Source organism: Plasmodium vinckei (assembly GCF_900681995.1).
Source record: "Plasmodium vinckei vinckei genome assembly, chromosome: PVVCY_08".
NCBI classification, from domain to species: Eukaryota; Apicomplexa; class Aconoidasida; order Haemosporida; family Plasmodiidae; genus Plasmodium; species Plasmodium vinckei.
The window spans coordinates 962586-983670 of record NC_051300.1 but is presented as its reverse complement, the minus strand read 5'-3'; the positions used below and the strand labels follow the sequence as shown (position 1 = coordinate 983670).

The 21085-nt window shown below is 21.0% G+C and overlaps 7 protein-coding genes across 7 annotated transcripts; 1 reads left to right on the top strand and 6 right to left on the bottom strand.

The window, feature by feature from the left end:
- Positions 1 to 1188: 1188 nt before the first annotated feature.
- PVVCY_0802770 (conserved Plasmodium protein, unknown function) lies at positions 1189 to 2715 on the bottom strand (the record flags this gene model as incomplete). Its single annotated transcript, XM_008627077.2, has 1 exon — positions 1189 to 2715. The coding sequence occupies one exon, from the start codon at positions 2713 to 2715 to the stop codon at positions 1189 to 1191; it is 1527 nt and encodes a 508-aa protein (XP_008625299.2).
- A 1837-nt stretch (positions 2716 to 4552) lies between these two features.
- On the bottom strand, positions 4553 to 5968 carry PVVCY_0802760 (RNA-binding protein, putative; the record flags this gene model as incomplete). Its single annotated transcript, XM_008627076.2, has 6 exons — positions 4553 to 4678; positions 4767 to 4891; positions 5014 to 5257; positions 5349 to 5442; positions 5589 to 5715; positions 5845 to 5968. The coding sequence occupies 6 exons, from the start codon at positions 5966 to 5968 to the stop codon at positions 4553 to 4555; spliced, it is 840 nt and encodes a 279-aa protein (XP_008625298.2).
- A 1329-nt stretch (positions 5969 to 7297) lies between these two features.
- On the bottom strand, positions 7298 to 8649 carry PVVCY_0802750 (conserved Plasmodium protein, unknown function; the record flags this gene model as incomplete). Its single annotated transcript, XM_008627075.2, has 6 exons — positions 7298 to 7370; positions 7472 to 7512; positions 7621 to 7666; positions 7758 to 7858; positions 7954 to 8538; positions 8620 to 8649. 6 exons carry the CDS (start codon positions 8647 to 8649, stop codon positions 7298 to 7300), a joined length of 876 nt encoding a protein of 291 aa, XP_008625297.2.
- Positions 8650 to 10021: 1372 nt separating this feature from the next.
- Positions 10022 to 11434, bottom strand: PVVCY_0802740 (transcription initiation factor TFIID subunit 7, putative; the record flags this gene model as incomplete). Its single annotated transcript, XM_008627074.2, has 2 exons — positions 10022 to 11051; positions 11295 to 11434. The coding sequence occupies 2 exons, from the start codon at positions 11432 to 11434 to the stop codon at positions 10022 to 10024; spliced, it is 1170 nt and encodes a 389-aa protein (XP_008625296.2).
- Positions 11435 to 12160: 726 nt separating this feature from the next.
- Positions 12161 to 12766, bottom strand: PVVCY_0802730 (guanylate kinase, putative; the record flags this gene model as incomplete). Its single annotated transcript, XM_008627073.2, has 1 exon — positions 12161 to 12766. The coding sequence occupies one exon, from the start codon at positions 12764 to 12766 to the stop codon at positions 12161 to 12163; it is 606 nt and encodes a 201-aa protein (XP_008625295.2).
- A 794-nt stretch (positions 12767 to 13560) lies between these two features.
- PVVCY_0802720 (serine/threonine protein kinase, putative) lies at positions 13561 to 15195 on the bottom strand (the record flags this gene model as incomplete). Its single annotated transcript, XM_008627072.1, has 1 exon — positions 13561 to 15195. The coding sequence occupies one exon, from the start codon at positions 15193 to 15195 to the stop codon at positions 13561 to 13563; it is 1635 nt and encodes a 544-aa protein (XP_008625294.1).
- Positions 15196 to 16474: 1279 nt separating this feature from the next.
- Positions 16475 to 20110, top strand: PVVCY_0802710 (conserved Plasmodium protein, unknown function; the record flags this gene model as incomplete). The annotated part of the gene is made up of 1 exon (XM_008627071.1): positions 16475 to 20110. The coding sequence occupies one exon, from the start codon at positions 16475 to 16477 to the stop codon at positions 20108 to 20110; it is 3636 nt and encodes a 1211-aa protein (XP_008625293.1).
- Between the last annotated feature and the right edge of the window lie 975 nt (positions 20111 to 21085).

Sequence of the window (21085 nt, the reverse complement as noted above, 5' to 3'; positions counted from 1 at the left end):
TATATTTATAATTCATACCCTCAATAACTAATTTATAAAATCAATTCCTATCATTATACATAATTAGGGTATGCATTTTTTTATATTTCATTTAAAAAATAGTTAATTTATATGTAACAACAAAAAAACTAATTAAAAATATATACTAAATTAGCATAAATCAATACAATCCATGTATTGTAAACATATAAAAAATAAATATATATATAAAAAAAATAATTTTGTATTTGTATATATTATTTTTTATATACACATTTGTCATTTATTTTTTATTTCATATTCTAAAAATACAAAAAGCCCCTTATTATTTTTATTTATTTTATAAATATTTCATGGACTCTCCTTGATAATGTGTATGACACTATATATATGTGTGTTTATTTTTTAGAACAATTTAAACGTATATTTTATTATCATTTGTATCTATTTATACATTTTTAGTGTGCTTACAAATATTTTTGTTTGTGTATTTAGTATAATTAAAACTATAGTGTAATATATTTTTAGATATTTATTCTGATTAATGCAGTCCAGTTTTTTCTCTTTTTATACATTCATACTATCCTTATGCACTTCAAAAAAAAAGTTATATGCACATATTAAAAACATAATTGTAAAAGTATGAGTTTTTTTTTTTAATCCGAAATATTATATGTGTAATAATAAAGGAGAAACTTTCCATTAATTAAATATTATTTTTTTTCATATCCTTTTTAAAAATTAAATTAAATCTCTTTTAAATAACGAGAAGATACACATTTACAATCAACAATTTTATTTCATAATCTTTCTTTTTTTTAAGAGACTTGTAAATAATAATTTTTACAAATGCCCCGAAAATATTAAACATCGTGAACATGCCAAGTTTGTGTAATTAATAAAGAGAGAACAAAATTAGAGCAATATTATAAAATAAACAAAATTAAACAAAAAAAAAAGATATGAAAAAATACGCACAAATAAGTATAATATACAAAAATCTAAGCGACGTAAAAAAGGTTTATCAAAATAATTTGTAAAAAACTTCTTAAATTTACAAAATAATTTGTAAAAAACTTCTTAAATTTACAAAATAATTTGTAAAAAACTTCTTAAATTTACAAAATAATTTGTAAAAACTTCTTAGCATTTACAAAATAATTTGTAAAAAACTTCTAACACTTACAAAATATATTTAATGACTAATGTTTAAAAAAATTTATGGAAAATATTTTTATAATTTTCAAATAAAGAAATATTATTTTTTACTGTATTTTTTTTTGTATTACTTTCTTTAAGTTTACTATAATTATTACTTTGTAACTTTTTTAAATTATATTTATTTTCAAAAAAATTACAAATATGTTCTTTTATATAACCTTTATAAAATTTTATATTCTCTTTATTTCCTTCATTAATATTTAATGCCATATTAACACAATCACTTTCTCCCTCCTCACTTATTATTATATAATTATACTCCTTTTCAATCATATTATCATTCTTATTAGATATGCTATTTATCAGTTTTGTAATGTTTTCCCCATTATAACTTACTTCCCTACACTCACCATTTGGTTGCTTAAAATTTTCAAGTAACTTTTTTTTTATTCCTTCTTTACAAATTCCATCCTCATTCAATATGTGTGTAACTTGTTTATCCTCATTTTGAATCTTGTTATGTCCCACTTTGTCATAACTATACATCCAATTCAAATAAAACTTCTTTACATCATCAAGGAAATATTTATTCCCTTTTTCACATTCTTTACTAAATAAATTGGTACTATCCCATTCTGTCTTTTTTTCAAAATCAGGATATCTGCATATGCTAGTCTCATTATTAAGTATGTTTTTTTTTATACTATTTGAAAATAAAAAAAAAATTGTAAAAATATTTTTATTTTCAATTATTGTTTTGGATAGTAATGAAAAATTATTCCTAAACTTTTCAATTATTATAATAAATATATTAACATAATAAATAAGCTCTTTATTTACACAATTTGAAATAAATAAAAAATAAGAAATAAATATATCTACCAAATCAAAGTACATCATTATTTTTGTTAGCATTATATCATTATCAATTATGTATAATAAATTATTATCAATTTTTTTAATCAATAAATTATTATTATTATTGTACATATTATTGTACATATTATTGTGCATATTATTGTGCATATTATTTTCTCCCTTCCCAATTAATTCAACACTATTTTTAAAAAGAATTTCCAAAATTACCTCATTCAATGATTCATTATTTTTGTTTTTTTCTTCCCCCTCTAATTTATTGTCCCTTTTGGATGTACACTCTTTTTCTTTTCTACTTTTGCTGTTCCTTATCGAGTCATCTTTAAGTTGTCTACTATTTTGATTCACTTCCCATCCAAAAATATTATCATTAATTATGTAACATATAGAATGTATAAATTTGTAAATTTCCAAAATCAAATTATTAAAAATCATATTTTTCTCTATGTTAATTAATATTTTTTTCTTCCTCATTTTTCTAATAAATATTTTCCCTTTTTTTTCACATTTTTTTTTCACCCTCAAATTTTTTATTTTATTATTCCTCCTATAAGAAGTATAAACTTGTTTTGTCACATTTTTAAAAGTATTAATTGTCTTGTCCATTCTTATAACCTTTTTTATTTCATATTTATATTTATTATGTATTAATTTTTTTCTTTCCATTTTGAGTTTTATAAATTTCTTTTCCTCTTCCATTTCCTTCCTTTGTATTTCACTAATCCATCGTTTATTTCTGTTGCCAAATTTGTCTAAAAATTCATTTTCCCTTATATTAAAAATTGTTTTTTTTTTTTTTTTCCTCTTAAAATAATTAACTAAATCATAATAATATTTTATAATATTGTGTAAACTATTTAAAATTTTCTTTTTTTCTATATATTCCTTATATACCCAAGGATTGGATATTTCTTTTCCCCACAAACCATTTTTTTCCTTTTCCCTTTCTAAATCTTTCTCTATCCATTTTAACTCATATAATATGTTTTTCATATTTTTCATACTTTTCATATTTTTCATATTTTTCATACTTTTCATATTTTTCATATTTTTCATATTTTTCACACTGCTCATATTTTCCGCATTATGAATAGTATGGTAATAAGAAAAATGGTGCATCACTGAGAGCACACATTTTCGTAAAAAAAAAAATTAAGACAAAATATATTATGTTATTCACGTTTCCATAAAATGACACAACTATATCTTTGTACATATATATAAGTCTATGTACTTTGGCATATATTTTTTGTAGTTAGAGCTAGAGCAACAAAAATGTGCTCTTCACTAGTTAGGAATATTTATCAACTATTGCTGTTACTATTATTTTTTTATTTTATATACTGTACATATATGCACATACTAATCCCCCTTTTTTAGTCCATTTCAATTTTGATGAAACAAAGAAACGACCCAAGTTTAATCTAACTTATTTTATTTTAAAAAATTAATCCAATAAAAACAAAAAATAAATCTATATATTCCTACATAGGCTAGCCAATCCTAACCCATAAATTTTGTGAAAATTATATAATATAATGTAGTGTAGTAAAAAAAATGCAAATCAGCTAAACATACATACATTTTCAACAAACTGAACATGCACATACGAAAATGAATATATTTTACGATAAAGCCACCAAATTTATAGGAAAATTATTTTTTATTTTTAAATGTTATTCTTTCAAAAAAATATGAACAGCCATAAATAAAAAAAAAACATAAACAGCTAAAAATAAAAAAAAATATGAACAGTCATAAATAAAAAAAACATAAAAATTGTTTTATATTATTTACATTTTTTTTAACAGCAAAAACTGATTGTAAAAAAGTCTACATATTATGGGAAATAATAAAACATGTTTTTTCCCCTCTTTTCCATTTTGAAATAAATTATAAATATCCTTTATTTTTATTATACTTATCAGAAATAAAATTTAATTGTTTGTTTATACCGTAATGTTATACATATATTTGTTAATTAATTAATAATATATATATTTCTATATATATATATAAAGCATAAAAAAATATAACACAATACATTAAAAATATGAATAATAATTAAAAAACTATAAGTATAGAGAAGAATAAAAACATAGGAAATAATAAAAAAAATATTGCTTAAATAATAGGCAATTGTTTTGGCCTTGTATACAATAAACTGAGAAAAAAAATGAAGTTTATTTTTAGTAATATAAAAAAAATATAGGGATTAAAATTATACGTTGCTCATTCTACATATTTACTATCATCCTTTCCTTGTATCAATCTTCTTGTTAATAAGAAAGTAAAGACAGCAACATCATATAAAATAATATGTTATATATAATATTACGTATTATATTTGTACACATAAACATAAGCAATATAATAAGTCAAATATTCTTATTCTTTTACATATTTAACTGATGATTTTTTTAAATCAAACAATATTTATTAACTATACTAGCGATATCATTACTTTATTATTTATAATTATCTCATTATGTAGCTTCACTATTTATTTTGTATTTTTTATTTATCATTTGTCTTTTTATCGACAGTCTAAAAAAACTCGAATTCTGTTATCATTCAAAAATCCACCATCATACATTCGAACTGCGTCCGAAGCTGACTCATTTTTTTCATATTCTATACTAACTATACCAGTTAATTTTCTCTGTAAAAATAAAAAAAATCATAAAAAAATTTATGCAAACACACTTATAATATACAAATGCAACATCCATAGACATATTTTATATTACCTTTTCATTCATAAGTATTTGTACATCGACAATTTTCCCAGTCTCTTGAAATGCTGAAAATATATCTTCAGCGTTAAGATATGTAGGAACATTTGTCACTATTATTGTATTGTTTTTAGTCGTATCTAAGGAATGGCAAAAAATAAATCAAATGAATAAAGCATATAAATAAAGCAGAATTTTCTACCAATATAAAATATGGACACAATCGATATAATAAATATTATATATTTTTCTTATATCATACCATATATGTTTTTATGATTATTAAATGGTTGCATATTTTTGTCGTAGAAATTATTTTGAAATGTATTGGGGTAAGGAATGGTATTATTATATGGGACATTAAAATTATTGTTGTTCATATAATAAGGGAGTGTATTTGTATTATACATTGGCATTTTATAAGGGGGAATTATTTTATTATTATTCACAATATTTGGGTTTTGAATTAAATTTTTATTATTCTTTTTATCCAAAATTTTTTTACCCTATAAATGAGGAAAGAAATATATTTATGTTCACCCAAATACTTCAATTCATATTTTATTATATATATACAAATATATTTTTTATACATACCAATACGATTGTTATTGTATCTCCATCTAAGGTTGAATTATTCATAGCGCTTATAGCATTATCACAGGAATTTTTATTATCATATTTTACATATCTGAAAAGGTTGAAAAAATTATTAATAATTAATCATAAAATTATGTACATGCAAGGTAAATGAAAAAACAAAACAGTAATAAAATAATGCAACAACATAATGAGGTAACAGACTTTTGGTTTTTCATATGCAATCGAAAGACTTACGTAATTTTCTTCTCATTATCATGGTATATATTAAATATTTTTCCAAATTTACTGAATTCTTTTTTATATAATTCTAAATTACTGCTGTTAACATTGGATATAATTATACTATGTAAATATTTTTGACCTACATAAAAAAAAAACATACAAACATTTACATATATAAAAATATGCATGCTCATGAATGGTATTTTTCACACATTTCCATAGTATAATATGCCTATATATATAATATCAATTTTCCTTTAAGTAATACCTCCATTTTTTTCAATAGTTTTATTAATTGGTTTTTTGTCTATGGATGTTTTTTTGTTGGCCTTTATATTCTCCTTTTCTATGAGTTCATCCAAACTCATATCTATTTTACTTTTTATACTCATTCTGTACAAATATTTGCATACCTTTTTTAACTTTAATTTTTTTTTATATCAAAAAATAACACAATTATGCTTAAATTGTTCAAAATTACTTTTGTTTCAAAAAAATACAAACCTCCAAATATATTATTCATGCATACATATAAAATATATATATATGTTGTAAATAAAAAAGAAAAAAACACTTGTTTTTTCTTTTCCTTTTTCTTCTTAATTTTTAATCAGTAGATATATATCAGCATAAGCCGTGATATATCATTCCCTTTTTTTTCTTTTTCATGCAAAGTGTATCTTTTTTGGGCTCTTAAAAAAATTATTTTCCTTAAATAGTCATAATACTGTTATTATAGCTTTCTTTTTAATAAAAAAAAAAAAAAAAATGAAAAAATTATGAACGTTCATAAATTATAAACATATATAATTTTTATATACAATGGAAATAAGCAAATTTTTTATTCAAACAATGAATCATTTTTTTTCTTTTTTTTTAAGCATAAAAATAATGCGAAACTCTATAATATTATACGATTAGGTTTACGTACTTATTTTTTTAAATTGCACGTATTAATTTTATATACAATTTAAATCCATATATAAAGGCATGTATCCTGCTACTCTAAATACCAATATTAAATATATAAAAAATATTATAATAAATAATAATGATAACAATGTATAATATATAAAATAATTTTTTAAATGTTTCGCATTTTTATTATAAAAAACATATTATAAAATATTTACTCTTTTATGTAAAAAGGAAAAAAATAAAAAACCCTAAAAAATATAATAATATTATTTATTAACAAAACTGTTCAAAAGCTTTTTTTTTCTGAACGTTCATATTTTTTACATAAAATTTCCTGTTTTTCCTATATATAATTTTATGGTATGTTCAATTTTTCTTAAGCTATATATAAAGTCATGGTTTTCACATTCTTAGGAAAAATATATATTCTTTTATATATATGGTGTGTATGTTTATACCCCCATAACATACAAGTTCACGCCACATTTGTTCGATGTTTTTTTTTTTCAAAAATATTATAAACAGTTTTTATTTAAAGACGAATGTGTGAAAAAAGTTGGTGAAAAAAAGAATGAATTAACAAAAAAAAGTGTTGAAAAATATTCAAACAAATAAAAAAAATATATAACAAAACGAGTTATAAAATTGGAAGATAAAAAACATAGTAAATTATCAAATTAGTTGAACATACAACTTAGCACTAAAAAAGTTGTATCAATGTTATTTACATATGTGCATATTTACATATTTACTATAATTGGACAGTTTATATGATAAGTATGGATTTTCATCCCAACTCAAACTCATCCATGCACTTCATTAGATTTTAAAATGTTATTATATCTTTCTCGTAATTCGTTTAACTCCTTATTAAGCCTGCATAGGATGTAACAAAAAGGAAAAAGGAAAGCATATTAGCAAAAGTTGGTAGCAATATAAAATGTTATTATTTTAAAACTCTTTTAATTTGTTTTTACCTTATTTTTTCTACCCCTTCATATGTCTGGTTTATTCGATACTACAAAAAGGGATAAGAAATTATATAAAAATGTAAATAAAACTATCATTAAAGGTATATCACTATATATTTCATATCTAACATTCAATTGTGATTTATTTCCTATACCTCATGATAATTTAAATTGGTAGAAAATTCGTTTAAATAACTCGATCTAAGAAATAGATAAAAATAAATGAAAATGTATTTTTTCTCCTTACATTTAAAAAGTGAAAAAAATAAAAAATGAAAAGTATATGTAATACTTATTTTGGGGGCTAAGTGTGTTGTAATACTCTAATTCCATTTTTTTAATTTCCTTCATTATTTTTTTGTCTCGAAATTTTATACAACGGGAGAATAAAATCTATAAATATTAAAAAATGAATATTTTATTTGTTATATAAATATAGCCAAAGTATTAACAGACATAGTTGTGACATATTTTTTTGGGGTTCCTACATAATGGGGTTTACATGTGTGTAAACGAGTAAATTTATATTTTTTATTTTGAAGGTTCTTCTGATATTTTTTAGTTACACATGTATCTATATTATTATAATAATTTAAACATAAATTTAAATATGTTTTTTTTATATCAAAATTATTTTTTTCATTAATTTTTTGTTCAGAAATATATTTTGAAATATTATCCTCCGTATATATATTATTTTTATTTTCATCAAATATATAATTTTTATTATATCCCAAATGAACATACTTATCATCATATTTTTTATTATCTTCTACATTATTTATTATTAATTTATTTTTATAAATATTATTAGAATTATTAATATTATCCTTATCATATTTATTATATATATCTACTGAATTGTTTAATTCGTTCATAATTTTGTTATCACTATTTTTATCTTTGTCTTTCAAACTTTCTAGGGTATCATTTTTTTCCTTTTTTTCTTGAAGTATATAATTTATATATGGGGGTTTTAGAGGGAGATTAATTTGGTATATATAACTGTGTAAATCGTTCAAATTATACCCATATCTTTTTTCAAATATATTTATGTTTGTCTTATTGGGATTCTATAAATTAAAAGAAATAAATATAAATATATATTCAAAATAAAATATGCTAGATATATAATTTAATTTTATATTCATTACTGTTTCCTTATTCCCTATTATGTTTCCCATTATAATATTTCTAACTGTTCAGTATGACAACAAACTTGTATAAATCGCATATGTGCATATATTATTATACCTACATATACATAATTTTATGTACTATGTTAATTTCTTTCTTATATATACTATTTCATATTCATTTGTAATACTTATACGATAAAAATATTTTAGAAATTTTTTAAAGAAGACTAAGTTATTTTTTCTACGTCCCTATGAAGCCATTTCAAGCTAATGCAATAAAAAAATTATAAACCATAACAAGCTCATCACGTATATTTCACTTTCACCTTTTCCTCTTTACTTATATGGTATGTATTTTTCCTGATCTTTATAAAAAACAAAAATGAAGAATAATACTACAGCCGTTTCGAAAGGTAAATAAAAAAAATATAAAAAAAAAAAAAAAAAATTCCGTTCACAATGGGGATAAAAAAAGCGTGTAAATATTATTAGCCCTTATCGAATTAACATATCACATATTTGTAGAAATAAAAAATAACGATAAATCGGGGTATCAACATTGACCTTTGTATATGTTTTTTTATAAAATATCATTAAAATTGCGGATAATAAAAAAATATATTATATATACAATCATTTGTTTATTTATTTTCTTATTAATCCGGTAATTTATTTATTATGATTATTATTTTTTTTTTTTTATTCTACCACTTTTTTATTACAAAATATAGTTTGTCGTTTTCGTATGGGGCTATACACACTTGCCCACAAAAAATAGTAAAAACAAAAAAACATAAAAATAAAAAAAATGTAAAAATAAAAAATAGAACATAATACCAAAATAGTAGAGAACATATGCGGAATAAACATATGTTGTATGTGTAGTGTAAAATACATATGAAAATTTTCCAACAAAAAATTGAAAGCTTTATGTGTTAACAATATTTTTAGGTATGCATTTATTCCATGAATATTTGTCAAAAAAAATGTTACACACATGTATAAATAGGACATAAATCAAATTGTCATAAAATCGAAATATAAAATTAACATAAAAAAGTATACAAAATATGATATCCACTTTTTCTATATAAAGCAAAATTATGTTTTATGTATATAATCCGATTTTTCCTTCCCCCAAACTTTCTCATAGTTATAAATTTCCATGAACGTATGACTGTGCAGGTAATAAAATTTTTATTGAACATATGACTGTGCAGGTAATAAAATTTTTATTGAATATATGGCTAGCTGTTATAAAATTTATATGAACATATGGCTGTTCAAGTAATAAAATTTATATGAACATATGGCTGTTCAAGTAATAAAATTTATATGAACATATGGCTATTCAGGTAATAAAATTTATGTGAATATATAACATGGCTAGCTGCTATAACATATTTGCACACAGTTTTTATTTTTTTTTTCTCAAATAATAATCTCCCCCTAATAATAAATCTGAGGCATCCGACTCATAATTATCATGATCTATATCATAATTTAACAATGTTTCTAAATTTATGTCTAAATTATCTTTTTCAATTTTATTCATAATATTATATGTATTGTCTAAAGAACTTAAAATTTTAGTAATATCAGTTCCTTCATCAACTATATCATTTTGTTTGTTGCAATCTCCTTGTTCAATCTCTATATGGTTATACATTTCATTATATGTTTTAACATATATATCATAATAATCATAAAAATTAGCATTTAAATAATCATTTAATAATTTTTCAGCAAAATATATATCATGATATTTATATAATTTTGCCCAATTTTGAAAATTAAAATTATTAACTTTATTACTAATTCCACAATTTAATTGAAAATTATTATTTATCATTTTTTTTATAAGTTTTTTATTTTTTTTATCTTGAGGATCATATACATAAATTATTTGAGACACATCATTTGTTTTGTATAAATTATTTCTATCCAATGTTTTATGAATTTCTATATGTGTAGATAGCTCAAGTAATATTCCATAATATTTTTTATTTATATTTTTTAAATTAATTATAAAAAATCGAGAATTTAATAAATTAGTTGGTTTTATTTCTAAATCCAAATCTTTTTCTATTAAATGTTTTTTTATTATTATTGAAACTTTAGGAGGAAATCGAATGATACATACTTTACCTACTTGACTATTATCCATCATAAATATCTTACCATTTTTCATTTCATTATTTATATATTCATTTCCATTCTTATTATTTTCTATACCTTCTCTATTATTGCTCTCATAATTGCTATTAACATTTATTTCATCTAGAACACCATTATTTTTAATAGGACTTTTACTCTGCGTATTTTTAGATTTTTCCTCTCCTTTTGCTTCATTTATTATTTTTAATAAATCTGTATCATTCATAAAATAAATTTCCTGCAAGTTTTTGTAGTTAAATGTCCCACTCCGAATGTTCTCGATTAGGCCGCTATATTTGAAAAAAAAATTCGACGAAAAAACATAATGTATTATTTGGATAGATAAAAACGTTATAAAATTCACAAAAGTAAGACATGAAATACTAGCATGGAACCCCAAATGTGTCACACAAGCAATGCATAAACTTACTACACATACTATGCAATTATTCTATTTTTTACTATATCAACATGCAACATATTCATATGTATGTATATATATTTTTTTGTTTGCTTATTTTTTCTCGTCATACATAGCTTGAAGGACCTCCTTTGAATTTGGCTTAAGTTGTGACTCATTATCTTCTGCAAGGTTTTCATCAAAATACTCATCAACTTTTATATTGGCATTTATATTAAGTGATATTTTTATATCCTTTTCTTTTTTTTCCATACTTTTTTTACATCACAAAAAACGAAAAAAATAAAAAAAAAATAAATAAACCCGTTTTACAAAACATTTAAATCCCCATGATTTAATATATTTTATTCAAATATTTACAATGATAATTTTTTTTTTTTTTTAAATTCACTGAAATAAGTTTGTTAAAATTTGCTTATATAAATAATTTACAAAAATGTATATAATATGCAGTTATGACCTTTACCCGTTGTTTCGTTTATCCGTTTTTATCATTTTTTTATTTGAAAATATTTGATAGATATTTTATTTTTTCAAAGTATTCAATAATTTTCCAAATTTTAAACATTTCAAAATAAATTAATTATGTGATAATTATGTGATAATTATTTTTTTAATTTAATAATTATGTATAGTTACATCATTTTTAGTATGATTAAAAATTTATAAGAGTTTTAAAAAAAAAGTCTTAGTCATATTATACAAATATTATTAACATTCATTATTATAGCAAACGCAAACAAAATAATTTAACTAACACCACTATAAAACCAAATCTATATACTAATAAAAAAAGAAAATTTAAAAAATATTTAAAATATAAACAAATATGTGATATTTTTATGGGATATATAAAAAATCCTTTAATATTTTATACGTGTCCAATAATGCCAAATTTTTCAAAAAGATAAAGAAAAGGGATATTTCCAAAAATTGTTCAATAAATTTTAACTTCTTCATATGAGCATACATGTTGTGTTATTCTGCCTTTTCTGTTTCACTTCTCAAGTGGGAGTAAGACTTCATTAAATAATTTTTTAAATCACTATATGCCTTTTCAACCTCATCATTTATTAGAAAAAAATCAAACCCCAATGTATTTGCTTCTTCAATTTCTCTCGTTAATTCATGCATACGTGTATTTATTTGTTCTTCTGTTTCAGTATTTCTCTTTTTCAATCTATTTAAAATGACATTAGTATTTGGTTGTTTTATAAATATATATATAGCACGGTTTACATATTCACATTGCTTAAGTTGTTTAACTCCATTTATATTCATTTCAAATAAACATATTTTATTTTCTTTTTCAGCTTGATCATATTCTGTTTTTAAGGTTCCATATAAATTATTTGCATATCTATCATATTCTAAAAATTGTTTATTTTTTATTTTTTCTTCAAACTCCTCTTTATTTATAAAATAATAATCTACTCCATCTTTTTCATATTCTCTTTTATTTCTAGTTGTACAACTAATTGAAAATCTAAAATGGTTAGAGAACTCATTAAACAGTTTTTTTATTAGGGTTCCTTTCCCTACACCCGATGGCCCACAAATAACTAAAGGACTAAACTTTTTCATCTATAGAAACAAAAACATAAATACCTCTTCATTACTTTTCTGCTTTATCACTTTTTAATTATATGCAAAGTTATTCTTCTATACGTAGTATTGCATATCTATTTTAGAGTCATATAATTGAAAAAAAAAATTATTAATAATTATTTATTTTAAATATTCCACCACTTATATTTATGATACTACAAATACATAGCTTCCCTTTTCTCAGCTCGTTCAATTATTTTATAAATATCCATTCATCAAATTGTAAGATTATTATTTTAAAAATTTTTATATTTTTTAAATGGAAAAAAAAAAGAAAGAAATATATACATGCAAAATAATAAGTAAATAAAAATACCTGTGCGTATTCTGTTATTTTTTCCACTACAAAAAAATTTTATTTTTATTTTTTTTTATTTATTTCTCCTGATGAAGAAACACATGACGCTGTTTATTTTTTATTTCTTATTTTTTTTATTTAAAAATTTTTCAATTTTTTTTGTCGATTTTTATGGAGCATCCCGCAAAGTATGTCGATTTTTTTTTGCAAAATGAAAGTTTTACGCAAACAAATAATATAATCAATTTTGTCATAAAACAAGTTAAATCATTATTATAAATATAATAAATAAGCTTATATAATGCACAAAAAAAATAATTAATGTCATAAAAAAAAGATAAAATGTCTAAGCATACTAATGTAAGTATATAATTAAGTTCTTGTAGCTACATATTGTTAATGTTATTATTTTTGGCTTCCCCTTCTTGTTATCTCTACACTCGCAACATAAGGGATGGCCTCCTTCTTATTTTTATTCACCACCAAAAAGAACAAAGGGGTGAAAGAATAAATCAAAAAAAGAAATTCGTTGAGTATATTCCACTCTTAACATTTTTTGAAGTAAATCTTTAAAGGAACGTGAAAAGTAACTATATTTTCTAAAACTATTTTTTATATCAAAATTTTTATTTTGAATTAAAAATAAAATATGCATATCATTATTTATAGAACTAAAAGGGTGTTCTCCTGTTGATAATATAAAAATAGTTATTCCTATAACCCAAACTATTTTTGAAAATATATTAATTTTATTTTTTTTAAAACTTTCTAATGGTTTAAACAAAGATGTTGTACCTCCTACATTAACTTCTTCTCCATAACATTTCTGTGAATATTCAAAATCTATTATTTTAATTAAAATTTTATTTTTTTTTATTTTTCCATACTTTTTTATATACCATTTTTTTTCTTTTTTACAATAAATTATCTTATTTAAATTTTTCTTTTTTATATTTTTTGCAACAATATTTGATGGTTTAATATCACTATGATATATTTCATTCTCATATAAATATAAACATGCTTTTAAAACTTGTCTTAAAATTTCTGCAATCATATATTCAGGATAGACATATGCCTTTTCTCTTTTACTTTGTTTATTATTATCATTATTAATTATAGGATTCCATATTTTATCATGCTCATAATTTTTCTTTTTCTTTTCACTAACTGTGTATACCTTTTTTTTATACTGAAACCGTTTTGTTTCTTTATCCCATTGCATAAGTGAATTACCACCATATTTATAAAAAGTTATAATTTCCTCATTATGATAAAAATAAGATTCAATGTTTATAATATTTTCATGTTTTAAATCCTCAGTTAGCCATTTTTCTAATTTTACAGAATTTTCAAAACACATATAGTTATTATAAAATGGATTAAAAGTATCCTCTTTTGGATATTTATAAATTTTTATTATTTTTGTTTTCAACTTATTAATATCATTATCTTTCTCTCTATTCTTAATATAATCATTGTTTATATTTTTTCTACTTTCCCAGCCCTTTACAAAAGCAATATGAATATTTTTATATTTTTTTTCATATAACATATACTCCTTTTCAATACTAATTGGGGACTCATTAAAATCTGGAATCTTTTCTTTTTCAATCTTCTTTAATATATTCATTTTTTTTTCCTCCCTATTTTTATAACATAATAAGGAACAATCTCTTTGTGTGTGTATCATTTTTATATTTTTTGTCTTTTTTATAACCCCTATAAAATCATAACTAACAATGGTAAATACTTTATTTTGAAGGTACCTCTTTTTACAATTTCTACTATTGCTACTGTTTTTATATTTATCACTAAACTCACTTTTTGTGCTTAACCATTTTCTACACAAATTTTCTTTCGTAGGATGATCAGAATTTTTCTCTAAAAAAATTGTTTGGTTTTTATTTTCCGTCTTTAAAAAGTGAAAACAATTTATATAACCAAAACTGTTATTTAATATTTGCTCACTATCACTGAACGAGTTTATATTTTTAGTCCCATTATGTTTTTTTGTTTTTTTCTCTTTCTTTTTTTTATGACATTCAATCGACGATTCTACCGAATAAGTATACATACTATCATCCCTTTTTAAAAATTCTACCATTTTTTAATGCATTAAATTATAATATTTGCTAGACCAAAACTAGCTAATTAGACAGCTAGCCAAATATGAAAATGTTAATTGAATAATTTTATAAAGAAAACATCAGATTTTTATAAAAATAAATATATGCCCACACTGGAATATACAAACTTTATAAAATTACTAAATGAACTACAATAATAATCATAATTACTATGAGAATACTAAATATGGTGATGATAATTATTATGATACTATATTTATTTTAATATTACTTTTCTGAACAGCAAGGTAAAATACTATACTTTTTTATTAACATTCATGCAGACAGCTATTTTTATGTTTTTTTTTAATATAATTTTTACAAAATTTACACATTTTTTTTTTTTTATTTTATTTAATTTTTTTAATACATTTTCTATGATATGATTACACCAGATAATATATTGTACAAAAAAAAGAGAAAGAAAAAGAGAAAGAGGAAATATAATTATGACTATAGAAGTACACTAAAATGGCTGTACACACATATACCCATATAAAAAAGTGATTAACCATAAGACTATAATAATATTTTATTCATATACTATATAATATGTTTATATTTACACATACACCGACATACGCATTCCTATGCTAGTTATATTTATATCACATAGACCTATTAATTCCCTTCCAATCTTTCAAATTTATATAGATCAAAAATAAATAAAATCTATATGAATTTTAAAAAAATGCCCATATACCCACTTTTTGATAATTTGTAAATAACCACTATTTTAAAGTAATACCCCATAATAATATATATGATTATGAAAAAAAAAAATATTTATCACTGCAAAAATGTACTACATATTTTATACCGCCCAATGAAAAAAATATTGACGGAAAAATTTTCACAAAAAACGAGTACAGCAATATAGGGAAATGATATTATATAATAGCATAAATAGGAAATAAAAAAGAGAAAGAAAAAATAAGAAAGAAAAAAATGTATGATGCATATATAATGGCTAAATAAAAATGGAAAAAGTAGAAAAAAAAAACGACGTGGCGTGTAGCCAATTAATATATAATTCCTATGGAAACGGCATTCCAAAGATATTATATATATCTATAAATAACAAAAATAAAGCACATAAAAATAATTATGAAAAAAATAAAAAATAAATAAATGATGATGGGCCACATTTGTATTTAAAAGAAAGTTGAAAAATGCCAAAACTTGATAATATTTAAAAAGTGGGCTGTAGAATTATTGAGCTTATTAACAAAATCGTAGTTAAAAAATGTGGGGAAAATGAATTTCCGTCCTAACAAACTTTTGCTTTTAGTAACAAAAGGAACAAAAAATGAAATTAAAAAATTTGTTAGTAGTTTTTCTGGAAGTGTAGAAGAGGTCTTAAGTGACAATGGAAATAACAAAAAATGGAAAAAAGAAATCGAAAATTTAAAAAAAAGTGAAAGTAATAAAGAAAAAAAAATGTGTGATGTTGACATTAAGGAGCTTAATTATATGATCCAAAAAGAGAAAAGAAAAAAAATACAAAATAAAATACAACAAGAAAAGGATAAAGATAAAAATTTTGAGGATACCACCGAATTACAAGAAAATGAAGGAACTAACTTATGTAACAAAGAAAGTGACGAACATATAAATTTATTTCAAATAAATAGTTTTATGAAAAATATTAACTTAAACAAAAATAAAATGCTCGAACTTGAAGAATGTATGAATTATTATGATAAATGGAATACTGAACAAATTAATTATATAAATATTAAAACAGCTGAAAAAAAAACGGTTGTGATAAATAAAAATAATAATGATAGTAATGGTTATATGTTTATCAATTCAGATAAAAATGTAGATAATATGGATAATATAAATAATTATTATGATTTATTTTTTGAAAATTCTGAACATTCAGAAAAATTAAAAAATAATAATTCTTATAATAGCTTGTTTAATGAAAACGATCCACGTTTAACATGGAATGTCCAAGATGACATATTTTTTTCAAATCTAGATATAGAATTTTTTAATAAATATTCAGATCATAATTATTCACAATTTTTAGAAACCCTTGATCATAAAAAAAATGTCTACTTAGATTATCTTGACAAAAGAAAGCCAATTAAATTTTTAAATAAACATCAAATTATTGAAGTTTTAAATGAGCATTCTAAGGATCTATTTTTATTGAACAGCGATCAAAATAAAAAATACGATATATTTATAAATCAAAATACAGCTAGCCAAAATAATGTCAAAATGAACATATCATCTCACATGAACAATTTTGTAATGTTTACTAAAGAATGTATATTACACAATGTTTTAAAAATAAATTATATAGAAAATAATAATCTTGAAAGTTATATATCTCAAAATGGAGAAGTTAACACTAATGGTTTAATAAGTGAAGTTAATTCTACACAAAATGATAGTAGTAGTAGTAGTGGTTGTAGTCCGTTTTTTGAAAAATGCAACCAAAGAAATAATGAATTTTATTTGAACCTTATTAAGCGAATAGAATTTATTGCTATGTCTTTTAGTGTGCAGGAAATTATTTTTATAATTTCTTTTTTTTATATAAAAAAAATTTCACAATTTGATATCCTCAACAAATTTATTCAAAATTTTTTGATTAATTTATATCTTTTAAAAGTTGAAGATGTTTTGATTTTATTAAAAATTTATGGAACATGGAAAAATACTTACGATGATTTTATTCATGTTCTTTTAGTTTATTTTTTTAACTTAAAAATGGCAATGTCAAATTCAAAAAAAAAAACGACATCCAATTTGAACTACCCAAATAGTTCTACAATAAATAAGAAGGAAATACAGAATAAAGGAAATTCTTATATTGACTCAAAAAATAATGATAATTTTTTTTCATATAGCGATAGTATTTTTTTAGAAATTTGCCTGAACAACAATATAAAAATAAATAATTCATTACAAATTTTTTATTCAAAAAATAATTTCAAATTTTATGATAAAAAATATTTATTATTACTATTCCAATCTTTTTACAACTTAACTGACCATAAAAATCATGAATTATTTTTTAATTCAATACAAAATTTCCCATTTTTTTGTGAAAATTTTAAATTATTAAACAAAACATCCGATTTACGAAATATATTATATGAAATAAAAAATGAAGTTACAAATGTAAAATTGTCTTTTAGTGAGTTGGAAAAAGTTTTAAGTTCAATAATTTATATGAACAGTTCAGAATTTTTTGATAATTTTAAAAAATGTTTAGCTAGCCAATATTATGATACAAATAGAGAGTTTTTATTGGAAAATATTTCTAATGATATACAAGAATGTAAAATTAAAAAAAATAATAATGAAAAATTTAATAAACTAATTTTAAATACAAATGTGTATGTAATAAATTTTTATATTTTTTATAATGTACTAATAAAAAACTTAAAAGAATTAATGGCTTGTTCTTTTTTTAATACACCACATTTGTTTGATGTCATAAAAAATGTAAATTTTTCAGAAAATAAAATTTTTGTTTTACAAAATGATATTTATTTCCCTTGTTTGGTTAAGACAGAATTTAGAATAAAATCAGAAAATGAAAAAATAGATAATGGAGATAAATTTGAAAATTATTCTCAGGAAATTAAGACAACATTTATTGAAAATAATTTAAACATTTTTAATGATACTACAAAATTAAAATATATTTTTACATGTGAAAAGGAAGATATAAACAACTTTTTATATCATTACAAAAAAATTAATGTACAAAATGTTTCTATAAGTTTTGTAGCAAATTCAATATATTTTATTAATGAATATTTGTCTAATTTTAAAAATATATTTGAAACAATACAAAATTTTAAAACGGATATTCTTTATATGCTCTCATTTTTATATTCAAAATATTTGGCTGTTTTAAATAGTTTAAATGATAATAAAAAAAAAAAATTATTATTTTCATTTTTAGAAAAAATTATACCCCCATTTGCAAACTTTGATCATAGTGAAACAAAAGACAAGATCAAAGAACTAAATAATTTTATTCCATTTTATGAAATTATAAAATGTAGAGAATTAGATCAAGCAAAAGAGAATACCACACAAAATAGTGACTCATTGGAATTTTGTAAAAATAATATGATAAGCCAAAATATTATTAACACTATGTTTTTAATATTTACTAACTATTTTAATTATATAAAAGAAAATTATATTTCTAATAACTTTCCAAATATGCTAAAAATCATTTCAACCATATCTGTATATATTTACAATTTTAAAGAAAGAAATAATAAATATGAAAATATTTTTATTGATGAATTTTTATTTTTTAAAAAAGATAAAGACATGTTTACTAATGTAAATAATATACCTAAAGTAACTGACGGATTATTACAAAACTTATTAGACACAATTATTTCTTTTTTTTTAATTTATAAATCTAACTATTATTGTATGAGATTATATGATACTCAACTTATTCAAATGGCTAGTTCACTTTCTTATTTTTATCTTTCATTATGCTTATATGATAATAATAAAAATACAAAATATCAAAATGAAGTAAAACAAAATAGAGCTCATACTTTTTATAACGATGTCTTTAGTTTGTTTATTCAAGACTTATACAAATTAGATTTTGAAAATATTTCTGAATTAAATAAATTAAAAATATTTGAAACAATAAATATAATATTTATTTTAAATGAATTAAACAATATTCCAAAAAATAAAAATGAAATTATTTTTTTATTGAATAAAGTAATTAAATATGTTGTAAATAATTATATTTATATTAGTACAGAAAATTATAAACCTATTATAAATTCATGTCAAAATTTAAAACAACATCAACATATTTTATTAAAATGTGATATGTTTGATCGAGTACATTACCAAGAACTTATAGCCACTCTTAAAATGTAAAACAAAGAATGGTAGACAAAGTTTAAAACAAAGAATGGTAGACAAAATGTAAAACAAAGAATGGTAGACAAAATGTAAAACAAAGAAATGGGTAGACAATATTTAAAACTATTACAACAATTTTGATATGCATAAGAGAGGCATTCCCCATTGGGATTACCACATGCTACATTATTTATTTGTTTTTTCATTATTATTATTATTTTTTTACTTTTTTACTTTTTTACTGCTCACTAGTGTGCATAGTTAATGCAACTTTGGAAGCGACCCTTTTGTTGTTTTTCTTTTTCTTCATAGAAAGACAAACTATAATCATGTTGAAACAAAATTTACATAACTTATTTGTTTTATAATAATAAAAGTATATATATTTTATTTTGATTGGGGGGGGGGGTAACCGTACCAACATATGTAGATATACATGAAGAAAAAGGATAGAAATTTTCACAATTTAATGTCTCTTTAAGAAAGTATAATTTATATAATAAATTAATGCTTTAAAAAATATTTATGGAATCTATAAAAAGGGAATGTTTAAAATTTCTCTTGATTTAATTCTCCCCATACATAAGGTGAAATATTTTAAATAAACCTACTGAAATATAAACAAATTAATAGGCTGTAATAAAATGTTATAAAAATTAATTCACAACTATAAGATGTAAAAAATTTGAAATCATTACTACTACTGTAATGTATAGTTTTTTTTGAAAAATAAAATAACATTATATAGTAGTAGTAGCAATAATAATAGTTCGCTTTAGGTTTGCAAAATTATTACCATTGACCCCGTATAATGTTGTATATTTTAGAGTCACCAACAGTTATTCTAATATGTAAGATGATGCTTTATTATTTAAAAAATTTTATTTATAATTCTATTATTATATAAACAAAAAAAATAATCATATTTTTTTTTAGTTTTTGAAAAATCTTAAAGTTTTTTTTTCTCTATAAAATTATATTTTTTCTTTT